The sequence below is a fragment of the Lepus europaeus genome, chromosome 14, assembly GCF_033115175.1.
Source record: "Lepus europaeus isolate LE1 chromosome 14, mLepTim1.pri, whole genome shotgun sequence".
NCBI lineage: Eukaryota > Metazoa > Chordata > Mammalia > Lagomorpha > Leporidae > Lepus > Lepus europaeus.
Genome location: NC_084840.1, coordinates 55149972 through 55169476, shown reverse-complemented (window position 1 = coordinate 55169476; position 19505 = coordinate 55149972). Strand labels below are relative to the sequence as shown.

General features: G+C 38.4%; 1 protein-coding gene across 3 annotated transcripts in view; it reads left to right on the top strand.

Moving 5' to 3' along the window:
• KMO (kynurenine 3-monooxygenase) overlaps positions 1–19505 on the top strand; it is a 40384-nt gene that overhangs the window by 19178 nt on the left and 1701 nt on the right. For 2 of the 3 annotated variants that reach the window (XM_062210666.1, XM_062210664.1), the window contains exons 5-12: positions 15–63; positions 6688–6775; positions 8436–8601; positions 10130–10201; positions 11655–11776; positions 13490–13637; positions 15535–15592; positions 18409–18491. In XM_062210666.1, the coding sequence (XP_062066650.1) occupies positions 15–63; positions 6688–6775; positions 8436–8601; positions 10130–10201; positions 11655–11776; positions 13490–13637; positions 15535–15592; positions 18409–18491 (786 nt within the window). Of the gene's footprint in view, positions 1–14; positions 64–6687; positions 6776–8435; positions 8602–10129; positions 10202–11654; positions 11777–13489; positions 13657–15534; positions 15593–18408; positions 18492–19505 lie in introns of all 3 variants that reach the window. The other variant, XM_062210665.1, reaches the window with a different exon arrangement.

The window sequence follows — 19505 nt, the reverse complement described above, 5'->3', positions numbered from 1 at the left end:
TATTTTTCTTGCAGTATATTCTTTCTATAAGCAGAGAAAATTTAAACAAGGATCTATTGAATGGTAAGTCCAATGATTTTATTTACCAGTTGTCATTTTGGGTAAAGTACACAAGGCTATTTTTTTTTTAATTTTTTAATTTTTTATTTCATAAATGTGAATTTACAAAGTGCAACTTTTGTATTGTTGTGGCTTCCCCCCCAACCTCCCTCCCTCCTGTGGCCCTCCCCTCTCCCTCTCCCATCCCGCCCTTTATCGAGTTTCATTTTCAATTACCTTCATATACTGAAGATCAACTTAGTATATACTAAGCAAGGATTTCAACAGGCTGCATTCACACAACCGCACAAGGTATAGGGTATTGTTCCACTAGTAGTGTTTTTAAGTTTCATAGTAAAACACATTAAGGACAGAGATCCTACGTGGGGAGCATGTACCCAGTGACTCCCGTTGTTGATTTAACAATTGGCACTCTTATTTATGACGTCAGCAATCACCCGAGACTCTTGCTATGAGCTGTCTAGGCTATGGAAGTCCCTTGAGTTCACCGACTCTGAACTTGTTTAGTCAAGGCCGTGTCACAGTGAAGGTTCCTTCCTCCCTTCAGAGAAAGGCGCCTCTCTCACAAGGCTAATTTTGTCACATAACTTGTTGGGATTCTCTCATTAGTCCTTTATATAAGTTATAAGGAGTAATACTATGTACATTACAAAACCCTTCATTTTTAAAATTTATTTATTTATTTGAAACACAGAGTAACAGAGATAGAGACAGACAGACAGATCTCCCATCCACTGGTTCACTCCCCAAATACCTGAAATAGCTAACAGCTGGGATTCCAAAACTCAATGCAGATCTCCCACAGGGGTGGCAGGGAATCAAGTACTGTTGTTTTCCAGGATGTACACAAGCAGAAAGGTAGAATTGGGAGTGGTGCCATAACTTGAACCCAGGCACTCTAATATGGGATATGGGCATCGGATGTGGCATCTCAACTAACCCACCAAACACCTGCCCCACAAACTCCTTCTTAAAAAGTAGTAGTAATTCAGCCTCTGGTGTCTTGTTTTCACTATAGCAGTTTTCCACATGAAAATTGCTTGTCCAACATGCACTACATTCCTATTTTCTCCTGAGCACTGGAATGAACAGGTGTTCATTCTTCCCTGAAGAACTCAGAGACCAGTACAACAGATAAGCTCAAGCAATTTGCAAAGTCACATGGTTATATTTGCATTTCATATACATGAAAAGCATTAGTATGGAGGCTGATAAGACAGCTACAGTCTTTTGGGAATTGTCTTACTTCCTGTGTAAAAAGGGAGGCCCAGGACTAAAACTGTAGCAAAGAGTATAAATTTATGATATTTGTAGGAAACTAAGTAGATAGAGATCTGAGGGTTAGAGAGAGGAAAGTGTGAAATATAACCCTGACATTTGTAATCTGAGTAACTAAAAAGACCTATGCTTTAATGCAAAAGCTACTGGATTGTAAATTAAATTTGTAGTTTGAATAATCAATCCAATCATATCTCATGCAACCATTATTAAATTTAAGGCTAGGACTCTGGCCTCAGAATCAGCCCTTAAGGCATTCGGATCTGGCTGAAGAGCCCATGAGAGTTTTGTAGGCATGGAAAGCCAAGACACTCTGGCAAAAAAAACAAAACAAAACAAAAAAAAACCCTAAATGAAAGATCTCTGTGAGTGAGATCCCAGTGGGAAGAACAGGGCCATCAAAGAAGGAGGTACCTTTCTCTGAAGGGAGGAGAGAACTTCCACTTTGACTATGACCCTGTCGGAATAAGATCGAAGTCGGCAAACCCTAAAGGCTTCCATAGCCCTGGCAACTCATTACTAGAGCCTAGGGAGATTACTGATGCCATAAGCAAGAGTGTCAAATTGTTAAATCAACAACAGGAGTCACTGTGTACTTACGTCTCGTGTGGGATCTGTCCTTAATGTGTTGTCCAATGTGAAGTAATGCTATAACTAGTACTGAAACAGTATTTTACACTCTATGTTTCTGTGTGGGTGCAAACTGATGAAATCTTTACTTAGTATATACTGAATCGATCTTCTGTATATAAAGATAATTGAAAATGAAAAAAAAACTTGGTGTTAAATTGGAAATTGCATAGAAAATTAATCAATTTTTAAAAAATATCATGTAGGATCTCTGTCCTTAATGTGCTGTACATTGTGATTTAATGCTATAACTAGTACTCCAACAGTATTTTTCACTTTGTTCACTTTGTGTTGCTATGTTGGTGCAAATTGTTGAAATCTTTACTTAATATATACTAAACTGATCATCTGTATATAAAGAGAATTGAAAATGAATCTTGATGTGAATGGAAGGGGAGAGGGAGCGGGAAAGGGGAGGGTTGCGGGTGGGAGGGAAGTTATGGCCGGGGTGGGGGGGGGGAAGCCATTGTAATCCATAAGCTGTACTTTGGAAATTTATATTCATTAAATAAAAGTTTTTTTTTAAAAAAAGAAAACAATACGAAAAAAAAAATTTAAGGCTAGGTCATAATAGCTCTTCAGCATTTGTACTCAACAGATTCATTGCCAGCAAAACATGACATTCTCTATAATGTTTTCAACCAATTCCTCTTTATGTAGATCAATAGCCTTTGATCTTTGAAGGGGTGAGTTTCTACAGAATTTGTAGAAACTTTGTGTCTCTACAGTACCTTCACAAAGTGAATTTGCAATGTCTCTCAAATTGAATTTAATTGAGTCAAACAAATTGTATTGAACTGGGAGACAGAGTGTGATGGGGAATTTCATTCTAGTTGATTTATTGAGGACTCTGAAATAGAGCTTAGTATTCTTCTGAATTTCATTTCTTTAGTTATATTTAGCAGCCTGTCTTTTGGACAAGTAGATGGGTGTGATAGGGCCAGCTTGCTAAATGTATTCACACTGATCTTAAGAAAGCAAATGAACCACATTTTAAACAGCTTTTCAAAGGTAACTTCTTTACAGTATCCTCTAAATTTACTAAGATAAATAGCAAGCCTTATTTTTAAACAGTGAAGCAGCAGATATTATGTTTAAGTGCTTTATTTCTATCAATTTATATAATCCTACCGATAATGACATAAAAAGGAATTATTTTTATTTTGGTTTCATGGATGGTGAAATGGAGGCTTGAAGGGATTAGGTCACACTGTTAAACTGGTAGACTCTAAATTTGGCCTTGAGCTTGTTTATGTCAAAGCCCACACTTTTAACTACTACAGTTTCTTCTCCAATATTATCTATAAAATATCTGCTAATACTCAGGGGGTGAGATGGGAAAGGTGTAACCTTGATGTGTATAATAGGAGGTCATTATTTTTCATTAAGAAAGTGCTGCAATTTATGCAATTTCATAAATGTGTCAGTAAAATGAATGTTGAATCTCTTGACTCCCGAATTTCATTTGGCAAATAAAGTTTTTTATTTTTTACAAGGCATCAAATGTATGAACCACCTGTTCTACACATTTAACCAGTTAATTATAAGTGTTCACTTCTCTCCAACAGAACAGCCTCCTTTCTGATCCTAACTAAATTATCTCTCTGCATCAGTATTTCATATAGGATTGTTTCGTGGTTCACTGTTCTGTAGGATGTTAATAGTTGCTACAGAAAACAACATAGAAAAATGATATATAGTTTAGCAAATTTGACAAATCCTGCATCAAAAAGGGATGGGAGTTGTGGCACAGCAGGTAATCTGTCACTTGGGACACAACTGTCTTATATCAGAGTGCCTGGTTCAAACCTGACAACTTTGTGCTTCTAATCCAACTTCCAACTAATGCACCTGGGAGGCAGTGGCTGATGGCCCAAGTACCTGGGTTCCTGCCACCCATGTGGGAGACCCGGATTGAATTTCTAGTTCCCTGGATTCAGTCCAGCTCAACACAGCCATTGATGGCATTTAGGAGTAAACCAGAAGATGAGAGCACTGTCTCTCTTCCTTCCCCCTGTCCTGCCTTTCAAATAATTTAAAAAAATTTAAAAAAGAAATTAATTTTAATAAGATATATTAACCTAACACATCTAAAATAATGTTATTTAAGTATATAACCAACATAAGCAAGTTATTTGTGGAGTGTTTTCATTGATTTGTTTTTTGTTCTGTGTAAAATTGGTCATGCAACTGTACACAGCACAACTCAGTTGAGATTGGCCATGTTTCAAGCACTCAGCAGTTCATGTGGCTGTGCCCAGCACAGCTCAGGGCCAAGAGGGCAGAGTAGTCAGCATTTCTCAACTGTCTTTCACCGCGGCACAAAGTTTGCAAGGAGACTATCCCAAGACCAGTGTTCTGGTGAAAATTCTTTGGGATATAGTACTATACATTTAGGTAGAAATAAAATAAGATTTGAAAGATATCCTTAGTATATCAGGTAAACTCTAATTTCTCTAAATTTATTTGTCAAAAGATTTCTTATAGAGATAAGTTTCTTTGATTTAGGATCTCTCAGACTTTAATATTCCAAACTTCCAGTCCCATATGAGACTCTAAAAATCTTCAAATGCTAAATCAACCTCAAATAACACAGAGCAGAAGATGAACCTGGGGCCAACGCTGTGGCGAGGTGCTAAGTCTGTGCTTGTGGTGCCAACATAACATGTAGGTGCTGTTTGGAGTCCTAGTTGCTCCACTTCCAATCCACTTCTAATGCATCTGAGAAAAGCAGCAGAAGAAAGCCCATGTCTTTGGGCCCCTGCACCCATGTGGGAGGTCTGGAAGAAGCTCCTGGCTCTTGGATTCAGACTGGCCCAGCTTCACCTCTTGCAGCCATTTGGAGAGTAAACCAGCAGGTGGATGATCTCTATCAATTCTCCTTCTCTCTCTCTCTCTCTCTCTCTCTCTCTGTAACTCTGTATTTCAAATAAATAAATTAATAATTAAAAAAATAGATGAAACCTGAGATGAAAAGGAAAGAGAAATATAGAAATGAATATTAAATTGGAATTCAGAATCTCTTGCTTATTTTCCCCACTTTCTTCTCAAAGTCAACAATTTTCAATAAAAAATTTTGAAATATAAGAAGTTGTACATAATTAATGTAAGTGATGAGTTTGCCTCTTAATTTTTTTGCTTTGTATGATCTCAGGGATCTTCTGTTCCCTTCAAGGGTCTTGATTACCCTAAGATGTGCAGAAAGATTTCGAACTAAATCAAGTCTGAGGTCTACTCTAGCTCTTACCTCTGTATTCTCTAGCTCTTATCTCTGTATACTCTAGCTCTTACCTCTATATTTGATCTTTTTTTGTTTGTTTTTAAAGGTTTATTCATTCATTTGAAAGGCAGAGTTACAGAACCAGAGGCATAGAGAGAGAGAGAGAGGTCTTCTATCCACTGGTTCACTCCCAATTGGCTGCAACAGCTGGAGCTGCGCTGGTATGAAGCCAGGAGCCAGGAGCTTCTTCCGGGTCTCCTATGTGTGTGCAGGGGCCTAAGTACTTGAGCCATCTTCTACTGCTTTCCCAGGCCATAGCAGAGAGCTGGATTGGAAGTGGAGCAACTGGCACTCATACGGGATGCCGGCCCTCAGGTGGAGGTTTTACCTGCTATGCAATAGCACCACCCCTCTGTTTTGTATCTTTTAGGGACAATAAATATGCTATAATTATATATTTTCTAGTCATGAGCATCAGAAGAAACAAAAATCATTTTACATCTGTCACAAGTATGTGATTAATAGTTCAGATAGTGAAATTCAATCAGTTTTGTAGGTTAGTACCAGGAAAAAATAGAAAGGCACTGAAATAATTTGGTTCTATTTATTGAGATATGCCAAACATCTTATTAATTTTTCCCCTACCTATTCTACTGTTTGCTTCCAAGAAGAATTAACTATCAATAAACCTATATTTGTGAAAACTAGAATCAGAAGTCCAGAGTACTTACTAAAAAGAGGTGCAGAGACATGCATAACAAGATGAAAGGAGTTTGAATATTTCCCATCACAAATAAAATCTTAAATTAGAGACAACTGTTTAAATATGTGATGTCTGCTTCTTCCCAAGGGTGCTAACTATTCCAGTGATGGGCATTTGTGTGATGAAATTACTAGGATTTTTTTTTAAAAAGATTCATTTTATTTATTTGAAAAGTGGAATTACAGAAAGGGAGACGCAGAGACAGAGTGAGAGAAAGTCTTCCATCTGCTGGTTCATCTCCCAAATGGCTGCAAAGGCCTGGGCTGGGTCAGGCTGAAGCCAGGAGCCAAGAGTTTCATATAGGTCTCCCACATGGGTGCAGGGCCCAAGTGCTTGGCCCATCTTCCACTACTTTCCCAGGCCTGGTAGCAGGGATTGGAAGTGGATCAGTCAGTTTCCAAACTGGGGCCCATATATAATGCTGGCACTACAGGCGGCAGCCTAACCTGCTTTGCCACAATGCTGGCCCAGTTGGATTTTTTTAAAAGGAGGCTAGCTGATTTTTATTCATGTTTCACTACAAAATTAAATCAGCACACCTGCCAAACAGTCATCAAATTACCATTTCAACAAAAATTCATTTTCACATTGTTAAGAACAAATACCTCTATCACATTGTACCTGGAAAGTGACTAGCATTTCAATCCGATTAAGTGACAATTTGATGAAATGACTAACATTTCAATTTGATTAAGTGTAATTTTTGTTTTGTTTACTCTCTTTCTTCTTTCCTCAGCTGTTGAGAAATACTCCAATGCCAAGGTGCACTTTGGCCACAGGCTGTTGAAATGTAATCTTGAGGAAGGAACAATCACGGTGCTTGGGTAAACACGAGTCAGGCTTTGGATTTCAGAGGTGAAGGTTTAGAGGGGAGAACTGTGTCTGTACTTTGCTGTTTTGGCTCTTTTGAAAGGGTGAGATGATTAGTGAGAGGCAATCCAAAGAGTTTCCAGATTCAAAGAATTTTAGGTTGAAATAAACCATGGAGGCCTTCTGAATACGAGTCAGTGATTGTTCTTCACCTTCCACGGTGTTCAACATGGGTGACCTCACCCACTCTGCTTCATATTCTCTTCTCCCTTGAAATAGGTAACCCCCCATAGCTCTACTCTTCTGTCCTCTTCCCGGGTGCTATTTCTTTGCCTCTCCTTTGCTGATTCTATTTCCTCTGAAGTTCCAAGTCCCATATCCCATTGTTGCAATATGTCATGGATTCAGTCATGGGTTCAGCAACCACTTCTGGGGTAGAAATTTCTAATCCAGACCTCTGTCTTCATTCTCAATTCTTATCTGCATCCTACTGAATTAGTGTTAATTTCCCCTAAGACATCTTCACAGGTGTATCGTGCCGTTATCTCAACACATCTAAAGAAAGCCTTGATCATCTATTTCTCCCAAAACATGTCCCAATTCCTGAACTTCCCTAGTACTATTGCCCAGACAGACTCATTTACAATGTGCCCTTCTGATTTTCTCCCATTACATTTAAAAACACTCTCCTATCTTTATTCTACCTTGCAGGTTTTGGAACCTGTCTCCTTTTTCCCTGCGGCACTGCAAAACTTCAGGCTCTATTCCCTGCACGTGTAGGCCATTGCCATCCCCTTATTCCCGTTGTCCTCTCCTTCAGCATTCTGCTGCCACTTCAAACTTCCAAGTGAATTTTCTTTCTTTTTTTTTTTTAAGATTTATTTATTTATTTGAAAGTCAGAATCTGAAGCCAGGAGCCAGGAGCTTCTTCCGGGTCTCCCACATGGGTACAGTGGCCCCAGAACTTGGGCCATCTGCTACTGCTTTCCCAGGCCATTGCAGAGAGCTGGATTGGAAAAGGAGTGGCCAGGACTAGAACAGGAGCCCATACGGGATGCCGGCGCTTCAGGCCAGGGCATTAACCCACTGTGCCACAGTGCCGGCCTCCAAGTGAATTTTCTTAAACTACCATTCTTTGTACATCATCCTCCTAGTGGAAAAATTTGTTTTCTTTTTTTTGCCAGAATAATGTATATGGACCTTATATCTTCACATCCAAAATTATCTTCTGCTCTCTCCTTTCCCTCCCCACACTGCATTATTTTCTTAAACTTATCTTCAGATACCCTCTGCTCATGTCAAATGCATTGCTCCGAGAAAATCCTGGTCCCATCCTTGCAGTTGTTCATCTGCTTGGAATACACGAATGTATTGTACATTGGAAGACCTTGCCCTCTTTGCAAGATTCTCTTCCTTCATGCCGACAGTTCAACTCTTTGACACATCTCCATGGCCTAGTATGTCTTTACTAATAAGTATGGCTGTGTATTGTTCTCACTCTTAAAGCAAACCCATAATTAGGACAATCTTCCCATCTTCATTTTGTATCTATTATTAGATATGTAAAAGTGACTTTTTGAGTTACTCAGTTGAATCACTACTTCTCACACTCAATCACCATTTTCACCACTATCCCTTTGTGTGTGTGTGTGTGTGGTTTATTCTCTCTTTCAGACCTGATAATGTTCCCAAAGATGTCACTTGTGACCTCACTGTAGGATGTGATGGAGCCTATTCAACAGTCAGAACTCACCTCATGAAGAAACCCCGTTTTGATTACAGTCAGCAATACATTCCTCATGGGTACATAGAGTTGACTATTCCACCTAAGAACGGGGATGTAAGTCCTTTCTCTTTTATCATGTGCATGTAGGGACATAGTGTAGCGTAGTAGTTCTCAGTAACATGTGTCACCAGTTTTGAGGGCTGTCATAAGAACCTTGTAATTAATAACAAAATTGGATGTACAGGTATCTCTTTAATAATATCACTCTCACTCCTTACCAACCACCCTATTGGAAACCCAGAGGCTATTTGTGTTACATAATACTGTTTATCTATGCTGTCTTTTTTTTTCAGTTTATTTATTTATTTATTTTTTTTTTTGACAGGCAGAGTTAGACAGTGAGAGAGAGAGAGACAGAAAGAAAGGTCTTCCTTCCGTTGGTTCACCCGATCCGAAGCCAGGAGTCAGGCGCTTCCTCTTGGTCTCCCATGTGGGTGCAGGGCCCAAGCACTTGGGCCATCCTCCACTGCCTTCCCGGGCCACAGCAGAGAGCTGGACTGGAGAAGGAGCAACCGGGACAGAATCCGATGCCCCAACTGGGACTAGTACCTGGGGTGCCGGTGCCGCAGGCGGAGGATTAGCCTAGTGAGCCGTGGTGCCAGCCTATCTATGCTGTCTTAAATTAAAAACAAACAAGCTGGGAATAAATGTTCCAGTATATTGACAATCCAGAGTTCTTATAACCTTGACTGAATCAAGTAATAGTTATTACATAAAATGACTAGTAAATTGTTGCAAAGAGATTTTCATGTGTTTCTCATTCCCTGGTCCTTATTGTTAAGCCAAGTGTGATCAGAGGCAGGTAAGTGGGATGCTAATTTTTAAGTTGTCATCAGAAATAAATGCAGGACAGTCTTAAGGAAAATTAAAATATTGACAGAAGCAATAAGAACTTTTTGAAGCCCTCACATATCTTTTGATATCTAATAATCCTGAGACCTTAAGGGTTTATATAAATTGGGTATTTGGATCAATCGATCTACCCAAGCAAGGAATATACTCAGGGATTCTTACTGAGGGCAATGCAGAGGAGTCACTAAAGCAACAAGACTCCTCTCTACTCTTTATCTTATAGGAAACAGATGATAAGAAGCTTATTGTAAAATTTGTTTGGCTCATGAAATTTGAACTTAGGATCTTTCTGTTCAATTTAGATAAGTACTCAAGGCAAAAAAAAAAAAAAAACCTAGCTAAAAACATTATACCCACAAATACATATACATGCACACACAAACACATACATACACCTACTCAAATATATATTTTATCTACATATGCTTGTATGTATAAATGTAAATGCATGTATATCTGTGTGTGTGTATCTGAATGGAAAAAGAGAAAATATCTCATTGCATTGTGTCTTCAAATTGTGAGTTACTCTTGGCATCAAAAAAACACCTAACATTGAATTTGTAAAGGCAGAACACAAAAGATTTCTAAGACTATCTATTTATGTAACAATGGACATGCATATCACCATATACATAACAGTGGTTTAAGTTATATGGAAACAATTATAAAGTGTTATAGATGTGCTGTATTGATGCACTAATCAAACATACATATGCTTTTGTTTCTGCAGTATGCCATGGAACCTAATTATCTGCATATTTGGCCTAGAAATACCTTTATGATGATTGCACTTCCTAACATGGTAGTATGAAGCTTTTTATTAACTGTAATTTTGCATCTGTAATTAGTGTTTTCCATTCTGTACTTTTTTACTTAGTGTGTGTAGAATTTTTTTTTAATTTCTTTTTTTTTAAGATTTATTTTATTTGAAAGGCAGAGTTACAAAGAGAGAGGGAGAGACAGATAGATCCTTCATCTGCTGGTTCACTCCCCAAATGGCTACACCAGCCAGCCATAGCCAGGAGACAGGAGCTTCCTTACAGTCTCCCATGTGGGTGCTTGGAGGCCATCCTCCACTGCTTTTCCAAGTACATTAGCATAGAGCTGATTGGGAAGTGGAACAGCTGGGACTAGAACTGGTGCCCATATAGAACGCTGGCATTGCAGATGGTGGCTTTACCCATGAAGGCACAGCACTGCCCCAATCTATTCACTTTTAAATCTTTGAAACTCTGGGATTTTGAAGGAATCCAATTATTTACTTTAAAAAGCAGATTGGATTTACCTGAACGAATAATGGGAGTTTATATGTGGTGGTGCTAGTCAGCTCTGGTAAAGATAGTGCTGGAGGGGCAGACAGCGTGGGGTAGCAGGTGTGGCACCAGCATCCCATATGAACTCCAGTTCAAGACCTGGCTGCTCCACTTTGGATTCATTTCCCTGCTAGTGTGCCTGGGAAAGCAGTGGAGGATGGCCCAAGTAATTGGACCCCTGAACCCAAGGGGGGGACCTGGAAGAAGCTCCTGGCTTCTAGCTTCAGCTTGGCCCAACCCTCGCCATTGAGGCCATTTGGGGGAGTGAACCAGTGGATGGAAGACTTCTCTCTGTAACTCTTTCATGGAAGATTCTCTCTGTCTCTCTGTCTCTCCATCTCCCAATCCCTCTCCCTCTTTCTCTGTAATTCTTTCAAATAACAACAACAACCTCAGAAAAAGTGCTAGAAGAAATACCCCTCTCCTCCAACTAAGAAAGCCAAAGACCTTTAGGCTATATGTTAGGAAGTTAGTTCAGTTTTTAAGGGTTGTAGGACACTGGAATATTATCAAAGAAGGGCATTGCTTTTCTCTGCATGCTGGAGAGTTTTCTTCTTACTTGTTTGTTTCTCTGGTTGGTTTTTGTGCCTCTGGGGTCCAATTTCTATTAATCATTTCTTAAAAGGAAGAAAACAAAAGAGGAGAAATTAAATCCAATGATCCTGTTAGTAATGTAAGGAGTGCAGTATTTGCTTGCTGAAAATAGAGAGTGTACCGTGTAGAAGTTTCTCTAATAAACAAGGAAGCTGGGGACCACCCCGGGGCTTGGCAGAGGTTTTCTTTGTGAGAGAGGGGACAAGCTCGTAGTGCCTTTCCTATCTATTTGGATTTTTCTTCCAGAAAGTCTAAGATCTCAGCAGGAAGTCCTGTAATTTAGGGCTCCACCTTTAGTGCTGGCCTGGCCTGGCTCCCTATTCTCTCACACTGTTTCTCTTCTCACAGAACAAATCTTTCACGTGCACTTTGTTCATGCCCTTTGAAGAATTTGAGAAACTTCTAACCGGAAGTGATGTGCTGGACTTCTTCCAGAAGCACTTTCCAGATTCCATCCCTCTAATTGGAGCGTAAGTTTCCAGATGCACAATTGTGCCTTTTGCTCTGTAGGCTTGAGTTACTCCAAATTCAAAGAGTATGCACTTTATTCTAGTTTTGGTTAAGCACTACAGATAACGCCCAAATTCATATGTTGAAACTCAAATCCCGAAGATGATGGTAACCTAGGGCAAAAGATATTGTGCTGTGAGCAGGAAGTTTGAAAATAAATAAATAAATAAAAAACCATAACATGGCTCTCTTCTGGAAAAACAAGCCACAATGTCCCAAGGCTTTTATGAATCTTGTACAGTCTCCTTTAGGCCCTCTGGATTTAGCACTGTGTCACAGGGACTGTGTGTCCTTCTACTGGGAGACACACAAATCTTTGGCACAGAAGACACAACCAGCAGTCTCATAAGCTTTCTCCTGTCTCAGATCTCTCATGTTAAAATGCTGGTAAGTAAGGATCCTTACCTGAAAAGGATATTGAGTATGAAATGAGGCGGCATACCTATAAATCACTCAGCACAGGATCCAGCCTGCATTAAGGTCCCCACAACTGATAGCTAACAGTGTCAGCTGCCTAGTTTATCGCTGTTCCTCCAACTTAGGTCATAACCACCCTCTGGATTGACTTTGTCCTTTATTCTAATTCAGGGTCTTTTCATTGTGTCTTCACACGAAAGAAGGGCCATGAGTTTCCTCCAGGGTCCCCTGGAGGGGCACTAACCCCATTGCTGAGGGGTCCACTTCATGACCTCCACTCTCATGACCTTCACCTTGGGGATTAAGATTTTAACATGTGCATTTTAGGAGACTGTAAACACTTCACCTACAGCAATGTTTTTGATCCTTTCTTCCTTAAATCTTGGTATTAAAATGGATAACAAAATACCTCCCTTTGAAGGCAGTTGTGAAAATTAAGTGAACTAAGTATGTGAAACAGATAAGCACTGCTAACCCATAGCAGATCTTTAAAAAATTGCTAGCTTGTATTTTTCCTGCAGACTAATGCAATCATTTTAGTATTTCCTTCTCTAGCCTCAAATGGAGATCTCTGTATACATATGAAAATTAGTCCTTAAATAATTTTTAAACTTGTGGCTTAGCTTTTTTTTGCCTCTTCAGTTAGATCCCTGTGGATATATATTGTATCTCTGTTTACACCTCTACTAATGCTTTATAAATGCTAGGTTTTTGTTTTCTACTATGGTCACCATGTTGTACAATAGATCTCTTGAATTTATTCTTCTTGCCTAAATGAAATTTTGTACACTTTAACCAACATATTCCAAGCCCCCCAAACAGTTTATTATTGTTCATTTCCAAACACATAGGGATTAACATTTTAAAATTTTGTTTTTTTGTAGTCTAATCAAATGCACAGAAGTATTTATTCAATTTTTCCTGAAAGCCTAAACTATACCAATATATTATAAAATTCCATGACCCACGTGAATGATAATTAAGTTTTCATGACATATTAGATAGGAATGTTTAAAATTATTCAGATGTAGATAAACTTGTTCTGTTTGGATGCAAATAACATTGTTATAAATCAAAATGTAATTAGAACAATGGAATTTTAGGTGTGGAAGAAACTTGAATTTTTCTCTTTCTTCCTGGCATTCTTGTGTATTTTTCACAAAAAAAAATCCTATTGTGATGAAGTCAGTAAATCTGAAAGGACTAAGCAGCACTTAACACCAGATTTAACATCTTCCTGTTCTTTTCCTCTAAAGGCAAGCCCTAGCACAAGATTACTTTCTGTTGCCTGCTCAGCCCATGATATCCATAAAGTGCTCTTCTTTTCACTTTAAATCTCACTGTGTGCTGATGGGAGATGCAGCACATGCCATTGTGCCATTTTTTGGGCAAGGAATGAATGCGGTGAGTTCTTTTTCCCTAGGTAAGTTGCTGAAATGTTTCCAGGTCTACCTCAACTAATGTGTCCTAAAGAAACAATATTGGGAAGACTATCCCCATATAATCCTGAAGAGCATAATGAATTAAAAAATGATTCCAGTTGTTAAACTATATTGATCATCAACTCTAGTCAGAGTATGGATTATTTGATCCAGTAGTCTAATGTAGAAAAAAAAAATCCCATAAAGCATAATATAATATTGTGTTTAGTTGGAAAATGCAATAGTTTGAGATTTGGAAACTTAGCTAGTGATGATTCAAGACTTACTCTTTAAAATACATTTTTCCTGACATTACATATAAATTTATCATGTTAGTCTTAAAGTAAGAAGAAAGTTATGTTTATTCTTTACTTTTTTTTCCATAGGAAAAGGAAACATGATTGACAGGGTTAAATAAAAGTATGAAATGGATTAGCTGTTGAATAAAATGGCTTTCATGGGAAAATATTGAACACTGATTTTAAGGAATCCTAAATTAATTGTGTATATGTGTGTGCATGCAAACTAATATTATAATTTGGTCGTATATTGTGTTTGGTTATTGCAGTAAAAATAGCTTATGAGTCTACTCATTAATATTTTCCAAAAAGCAGTTGTAAGCACTTTTTATATATAAAAACATAAGCAAATATCAACTGTAGCATAGAGGATGAGTGCCCAGGACCTAGCATTAGAATCCCTGGGTTCAAATTCTGGCTCCAGGATTTACTACACAATATGATACTGTACATCTCACTTACCCTACCTTTGCTACTTCTTCTATAAAATTGGAATTTTTAACACCTATCTATCTCAGAGATCCGTAGGAAAATAAATGAATTAATTTAAATAAATAACTTAAAACTGTTATCTCTGCCTCATATGCTTCAGGACCTATGTAATTTATTTAACAAATTTACTTGCTTCAGATGCAAATAAATGTTGCAAAGATATGTCTTTTTCATACTTTTTATTGTCAATAAAAGTATAGTTTGAATTTCTAGAAAATAAGAAACGCATTTTTTTTTTGACAGGCAGAGTGGACAGTGAGAGAGAGAGACAGAGAAAGGTCTTCCTTTGCCGTTGGTTCACCCTCCAATGGCCGCAGCGGCTGGCGCGCTGTGGCCGGCGCACTGTGCTGATCCAATGGCAGGAGCCAGGTGCTTCTCCTGGTCTCCCATGGGGTACAGGGCCCAAGCACTTGGGCCATCCTCCACTGCACTCCCTGGCCACAGCAGAGAGCTGGCCTGGAAGAGGGGCTACCGGGACAGAATCCAGCGCCCCGACCGGGACTAGAATCCGGTGTGCCGGCGCCGCAAGGCAGAGGATTAGCCTAGTGAGCCACAGCACCAAGAAACACAGTTTTTAATTTTGTTATTTCTCACTGTATTTAGTATAGTACCTAACTTATTTTGTGGACTTTGTGATTTGAATATTGCTTTATCTTGAGTTATAGGAATATAACTTAATATGGGGAGTATTTTTATCCCATCATTAAGTTGCTATAAATGTGAATCTTAAGCATCTGAATATTTTAAATATAATTCTAAAACTCCTGGTAGAATAATATATTCATTCTTCACAATAAAACCATGGGATATGTCAAGATTATAATAGTAAAAGACATTTTGGTCAAATTCCAAATCATTATAACTGATATATACATGAAGTGGGCAAAGATAACACCAGCAAGGCATGCAGTTGATGGTCTTTAGAATCAGAATTCAATACCAGTCAACAATCATCTGCTGTTACTGTTACCTGATGAGGACAGACAGCCCATGAATGATACTCACCAGTGGAAGATCTTTCAAAATTGCTAAGATTTTATTGTTTTTGGTTTATTCCCTCTACTCCCCTCCTCCCTTTTTTAATTTCAGGGCTTTGAAGACTGCTTGGTATTTGATGAGTTAATGGAAAAGTTCAATAATGATCTTAGTAAGTAAAATTTTTCAATTGCACCTGGACTAGCCCTGCTGAAAACTTTAGGCCAGTTTCTGATCCTCAGTGATTAAAAACTCATGAAGTCTATTCCTTGTTCAGGATTACTCACTTTTCTACCACAAGCCTATGCCTCTCTTGTTGCCTGTATGAGATTATGAGCACCTAGTTAGAGAAACAGTGTTTCTTTTAAGGTCTGTGCATGGAATTACATAGAGGGATCCAAAGGTGAAAGTTCAGAGAACCAAAGCTTGGCTGAGAGACCCTCCTTCCTCTCCCTTTTCAACCTGGATAATGCCCCCTACCACATATCCTCAGAAACACCCCTAAAAGCTCCAGTACTTTCTTGTTGTTTGCCTTAACAATAGTTACTTCTGATACATCTGTTTGATTTTTGATTAAAACGGATTCAGCCATTATATTTATTTTACAAATGCTGAAGTTTTAAGTTTTTATGGAAAATTTGGGAATTAAATTAAATCAAATGTATACAATCATATACAAGCTGTCCCTTGGTATCTGAGTGGGATTGGTTCCAGGACCCTCACGGATAACACAATCGGGCGCCGGGTTCTAGTCCCGGTTGCTCCTCTTCCAGTCCAGCTCTCTGCTGTGGCCTGGGAGGGCAGTGGAGGATGGCCTAAGTGCTTGGGCCCCTGTACCCACATGGGAGACCAGGAGGAAGCACCTGGCTCCTGACTTTGGATCAGTGCAGCGCCAGCGGCCGTTTGGGGAGTGAACCAATGGAAGGAGGAGCTTTCTCTCTGTCTCTCTCTCTATCTCTCACTGTCTGTAACACTACCTGTTAAATAAATTTTAAAAAATAACAAAATCTGCACATATTTAAAGCCCTTATATAAAAGGGGACAATATTTCCATACAATCTAGATAGAAATACCTTTTGATATAAATCTCCCTTCCATATATTTTAAATCATGTCTAGATTTCCTTATGGTATTTCATATAATGTAAGTGCTGTATGAATAGTGTTACCCTGTATTGTTTATAGAATAATGACAAGGAAACAAAGTCTGTATGTGTTCAGTAGAGATGCTATTGCTTTTTCGTGCATTTTTCCATCTAGTGTTGTTCAAATCCATGCATGCAGAACCTGTGGACATGGGGGATGACTATATGTGCAATTAAAATTGCAAACAATAGCCTAAGAACTGGGTAACCTTTTCCTGGTTTGCAGCATCACATGTTCTCAGAGGCTACTTCTGAATTTAAACCTGTTTCAGCTAAGGGATAGTCTAGAGAACTGGCCATAAACTTATACTCAGATTCGAGTCCTGGCTTACCCTCCTAGCTGTGTGATCTTCAGTAAGTCACTTCATCTTTCTAAAACCTCAGTCCTTTTTCACCTACAAAGTGGGGTTATAAGATCAATGTAAGAGAACTGTAAAGATTAAATGAAATAATTTATGTGAAGATTTAAAAGGAAAACAAAAGCCTGGCATAAACTGACCTCAAAGTACATGTAGGCTTTGGTGTTAATGAAAGTCAGTGGACATTGGAAAGTAGATCTGAAGAGAGTGCGGTGTTTCAGAGTAAATTTCTCCTCCTCCTTCTCTTCCTCCTCCTCCTCCTGTTCTTTTCTCTCCCCATCTCACTTAGATGCTCAGGATCCAGAGGCATTGTTTCCTCCCTTTTTAGCCTGACTATGAAAAGGGTGGAGAGAGGGTTCACACAGATATCAGAGCATACTGTCAACACTGGTTTTTGAGTAGTAGAAAATGAAGACAAATCAATAACAATCACTAGTAACATACAATAAGCATTAGTATCTTCCTTTTTAAAAAATGTGTTGTCTCATTTGGTCCCACAAGAAACACGGAACATAGTAATATTCTGTCATCATTTTCAAACGGGGAATTCAAGCTCAGAAATATATTAAATAATTTACCCCAAATCATGTAGCCTCAGAGTGATGAAGCTGGAACTTGAATTCAGGATTTTTAACTTTAGAAAAGGCCTCATGACAACTAATCGATCATTGTGTGAAAGCATTACCAGTTAGTCATTCATCTGTCAAATATTTATTCAATATTTACTACTACCAGCATGATTAAAACATGAAGGGTGTCCTCTAGGAGCTCCCTGAAGAATGGGAGAGCTGATATCTAAGCTAATAATATGTGTTAGATACAATGAAACAAATGTGCATAGGATACCAAAGGAGTATAGAAAAGAGAGAAGCAGACTTAAAGAGGGGCTACAGGTCATTGAGTGTCATTGATATGAACTGTTTTACACTTATGAATAAAGATGAATAGTGTTTTATTAATAATTATATTTAATTTGTTTTATTTAATCACAACAGGAAATACCTTGTGTATTGCTCAAAAGTCATAGATTGTTGGTCATGCAGAATGGGTACCTATAGTTTGAAAAGATTAGAGAGAACATAGGTATTGAATATATAGTTTGGGGGCCGGCGCAGTGGCACAATGGGTTAATGCCCTGGCCTGAAGCGCCAGCATCCCATATGGGTGCCGGTTCGAGACCCGGCTGCTCCACTTCCTGTCCAGCTCTCTGCTATGGCCTAGGAAAGCAGTAGAAGATGGCCTCCTGGCTCCTGGCTTCGGATAGGCATAGCTCCGGCCGTTGCAGCCATCTAGGGAGTGAACCATCAGGTGGAAGACCTTTCTCTCTCTCTCTCTCTCTATGCCTCTCCTCTCTCTGTGTAACTCTGACTTTCAAATAAATAAATAAATCTTTTTTTAAAAAAAGAATGTACAGTTTGAACTGTGTACAGCCAAGCACATTTTTATAGACTTTTGGAACAATACATTATTTAACTTGGTTTCCAGGTATATGTCTTCCTGAATTCTCAAGATTTAGAATTCCAGATGACCATGCAATTTCGGACCTATCCATGTATAATTACATAGAGGTGAGTGAGAAGATTCAGCTCCATCCCATGAGGTGATTCATAGATACCTTGCAAATGTTCTTTTGATTTTCTTTGCTCTATCCCCATCTTACACATGCTGCTTAAGAATAGATATAAACACACACACACACACACGCACAAATGTTCCTATACTTTAGGAGCATTTTAAAGTAATGGAGATTACAAAATCACTGAAAATTCACAGGATCAAATACTGAATAGTAGAGTTAGTATTATGCTATGTTAGTAGATGTGTTGACATATTTAGTAAATCTAAGAAATGCTGAATGACCTTTCCATCTCTAACATTTTAACTCTGCAAATTTAGAATATCCCTTGGAGCTTTATGCAATGGAAAAATGGTACAATATCAAAGAAATATTTGTACTTTCAAAAATCCATTAATTCTGTTTTGAGTCAGTCATATGGAAAGCTCATGATAGTGGTTATAGTTATAGTTTTTAAACAACAACAAAAAATTCACAAGATAAATTTAAGAAAGAAAATGACAAACTGTTTTTGCTCTTTCCTGAAGATATAAAGAAATAAAAATGAGTTCAGGGTAAACAGAAGATAACTGGAATGCTTTACTGATGTATCTAGTCTGAGTCCTTAAGACAGGACAGCAACAAGATATTACTTGTCCTGAGTAATTAGCAGGTCAAGACAGCCATAGCTTCAAACAATCCCTTGTTGCCATAAGCAATATTACAACCTAAACAAGACACAATAGCAATTGGTCAAATCTGTGGGCTCACAGATTACTCATAGATAGGGTTGAACAAACCCTTTGCTGAAATACAGTTCTTATAATGACCTCTGAATAAAATAGACCTCCCTAACAGGTTTTGTGTATTTGCTATACATTTTTCAAGATATTATACTGTTTTATTGACATTTACTAAAAGGGATTTGAAACAACCCTTACGGAAATAAGAATTAGAGCTTGTATTTAACATTGTTATAAGTGGGAATGCAGAATAATAATAAATTATACAAAGTAAACAGAGGTAT